Below are 2,248 nucleotides of genomic sequence, written 5' to 3'. Positions count from 1 at the left end.
GATGCATGGTCCTGGGCCAGGGCTGGGGCAAAAAGGATCGGCGGCCATCATCCCTACTTAGTGTGTTCATGCAGTGTGTCGAGCCGAGCACCTCTACTCTTCTGCTTCCTAACATGTGTCCCGTCAACTTTGTGTACATGACACACGTTGCCTTGTAGCCTGCTTTTCTATTCCTTTTTATCAATGGAATGATATGCAATTTGCGTATTCATGAAGAAAAGAAACAAAGTGAAAAAAGAAGAAGAAAAAACTCATAAAATAATGATGCAAAATAGCGGTAAAAATTTGCTTACGGTACTCGGCCGGTCAAGTACTGTAGAAATCGAGAACCAACCTGTGATTGGATGGTTAGGAGGACAGTGATATCCCTAATCCATCAGGGTTCAAATCCCGGTGCTCGTATTTTTCTGGATTTATTCCAGACTTTTCGGCGGTGTGCGTTGAGTGAGAGGAGACGTTTCTGTTGACAATAAGGCGTCTATAATGACTTTGTTAATCTTAAGATGCTCGTAGAAATAAAGTGTGAGTGTGTTTATAGGAATGAATATATGCAGGAATAGAGAGTGTGTGTGGTGTAGCGATCGGAAAATGCTTGAAGCGAGAGAAGCATGCATCTCGCGCGCTCCGGTCTGACCACGCACACCCTTTCGCCGCCGGATTGACCGAGCTTTTTTTTTTCTTTTAAAAGAGGAGGATTGCCTCCAGCCAAGGATTGACGGAGCTGCCACGAGGAAGTCCCCTAGGGTCTGCACCGGCGACAGCTCCGAGGGCTCCTCGCTAGGCTCGTTGGCATCCTCTTCCTCAGCCTCAGCCACATTGGCCCAGCAGAAGGGGGGCGGCGCGGTCTCCACGATGATGGTGGCACGAAGAAGGGAGAGGGTGCGGCGGACCGCCCGCCGGCCGCTGAGGCGCCGGAGACGGCCATGGGGACGAGGGCACTAGAGCCGCCTATTCGCCATGACTATCGCGAGAGGCCGCTCACCGAATTCAATAATCCTTTCCCCGTAGATGTAACACACTAACACATAGTGTGTGCAGTTATCTGAAATAAAAATCGCATGCAAAGGATTTCTGAGACGAATACAATATCGATTTATTCCTATTTTTACATCTTCTAATCACCTTGCTCCCGTCGTAACGTACGAATTTGGCAATATGCAAGCAACTCTTTCATCAGAAAATACAGATACAACTCATGGCAGCAACATTGAGAAGTCTCCTCAGGGCAAGCTTGGCCTTGGGATCAAACCATGTCGTGCTCGTGCATGCACCATCAACAAAGAAGCTTGCTTTCTTCAGGAATCTGTGTTCTCCTTTACCATCTTGTTGATGAACTTTGGGATCTTCACGTCGAACCCGAAGAGCGAGAGGTTTTGCGGCATCTTCGGCAGGGACGCCGAAGGCATCGGCGGGAACGAGAGGTTCGTCAGCCCCGATAAGTCGGGCATCTTGGGGATCTGCGGCAAGCCCGCCGCTGCGTTGCCCTGGGATGCCCCAGCAGCAGGCTGCCCTGGCTGCTGCTGCTCCTGCTGCTTCATCGCCGCGAGGGTGACCAACATATCTGGCGTCACGTTTGGTGGCAGCTTGTCTGGCGGGATGCTGGCCAGCGCCTCCGGCGGGATCTTGGACAGCATCGCCGGCGTCATGGTGGTGGAGAGGTTGGCCAGCATCTCCGGTGGTACACTGGCTAGCATCCCCGGTGGCACGTTGGCAAGCACCCCCGGTGGCACGTTGGCAGGGAGGTTTACCGGCATGTTCTCTGGCAGGCTAGCAGGGAGGTTCCCCGGAATGTTGTCTGACATGCTCGCGGGGACATTAGCCGGGATGTTTCCCGGCAGGTCGCCGGGAGGGAGCGGCGCCGGTGCACCTGGCTGGCCATGTGGACTTTCGGCCAAGAGGCGTACGGATGTAGAGAGTTGCACCTTGCTGATGGACAAGATAAGCAGGAAAGTCACGTAGCAGAGAGATCTCATCGTGACTTCCCTCATGGAATTGAGGATTCCAAAAACCTGGCAAAATATGGACTAAATTTGCAAGAAAGGATGAAGAACTGTTGCGGGTATATATCAAGAAAGGATTTGACTAGACAAGACCCTAAATTTAGTGAGATGGAGAGCCTAAATGTATGGGGGAACGCACGCTGAACTAGCACCAAAGGCAGATATTTTTAGAACAAAATAAAAGCCAAATATAGGCGTAGCGCTAGATATATGCCAGGTTTGAAAAACGTTGGGCACGGTTAGGAACT

The 2,248-nt window shown here is 51.4% G+C and overlaps 1 protein-coding gene across 1 annotated transcript; it reads right to left on the bottom strand.

Annotated features, from left to right (window-relative positions):
- Positions 1-1,068: 1,068 nt before the first annotated feature.
- On the bottom strand, positions 1,069-2,044 carry LOC125536865 (uncharacterized). The gene has a single exon (XM_087539855.1). The coding sequence runs from the start codon at positions 1,986-1,988 to the stop codon at positions 1,296-1,298; it is 693 nt and encodes a 230-aa protein (XP_087395981.1). The 5' UTR covers positions 1,989-2,044; the 3' UTR covers positions 1,069-1,295.
- Between the last annotated feature and the right edge of the window lie 204 nt (positions 2,045-2,248).

Source organism: Triticum urartu, chromosome 2A, assembly GCF_056163025.1.
Source record: "Triticum urartu cultivar PI428250 chromosome 2A, HENAU_Tu73, whole genome shotgun sequence".
In the NCBI taxonomy this organism is placed as follows: domain Eukaryota; kingdom Viridiplantae; phylum Streptophyta; class Magnoliopsida; order Poales; family Poaceae; genus Triticum; species Triticum urartu.
Note: the sequence above shows the minus strand (reverse complement) of the source record. Positions and strands in the feature narration are given on the sequence as shown.

What these genes read in the sequence shown, in the direction of transcription:
- LOC125536865 (XM_087539855.1), bottom strand. Translation starts at nt 1,988, where the DNA reads ATGAGGGAAGTCACGATGAGATCTCTCTGCTACGTGACTTTCCTGCTT.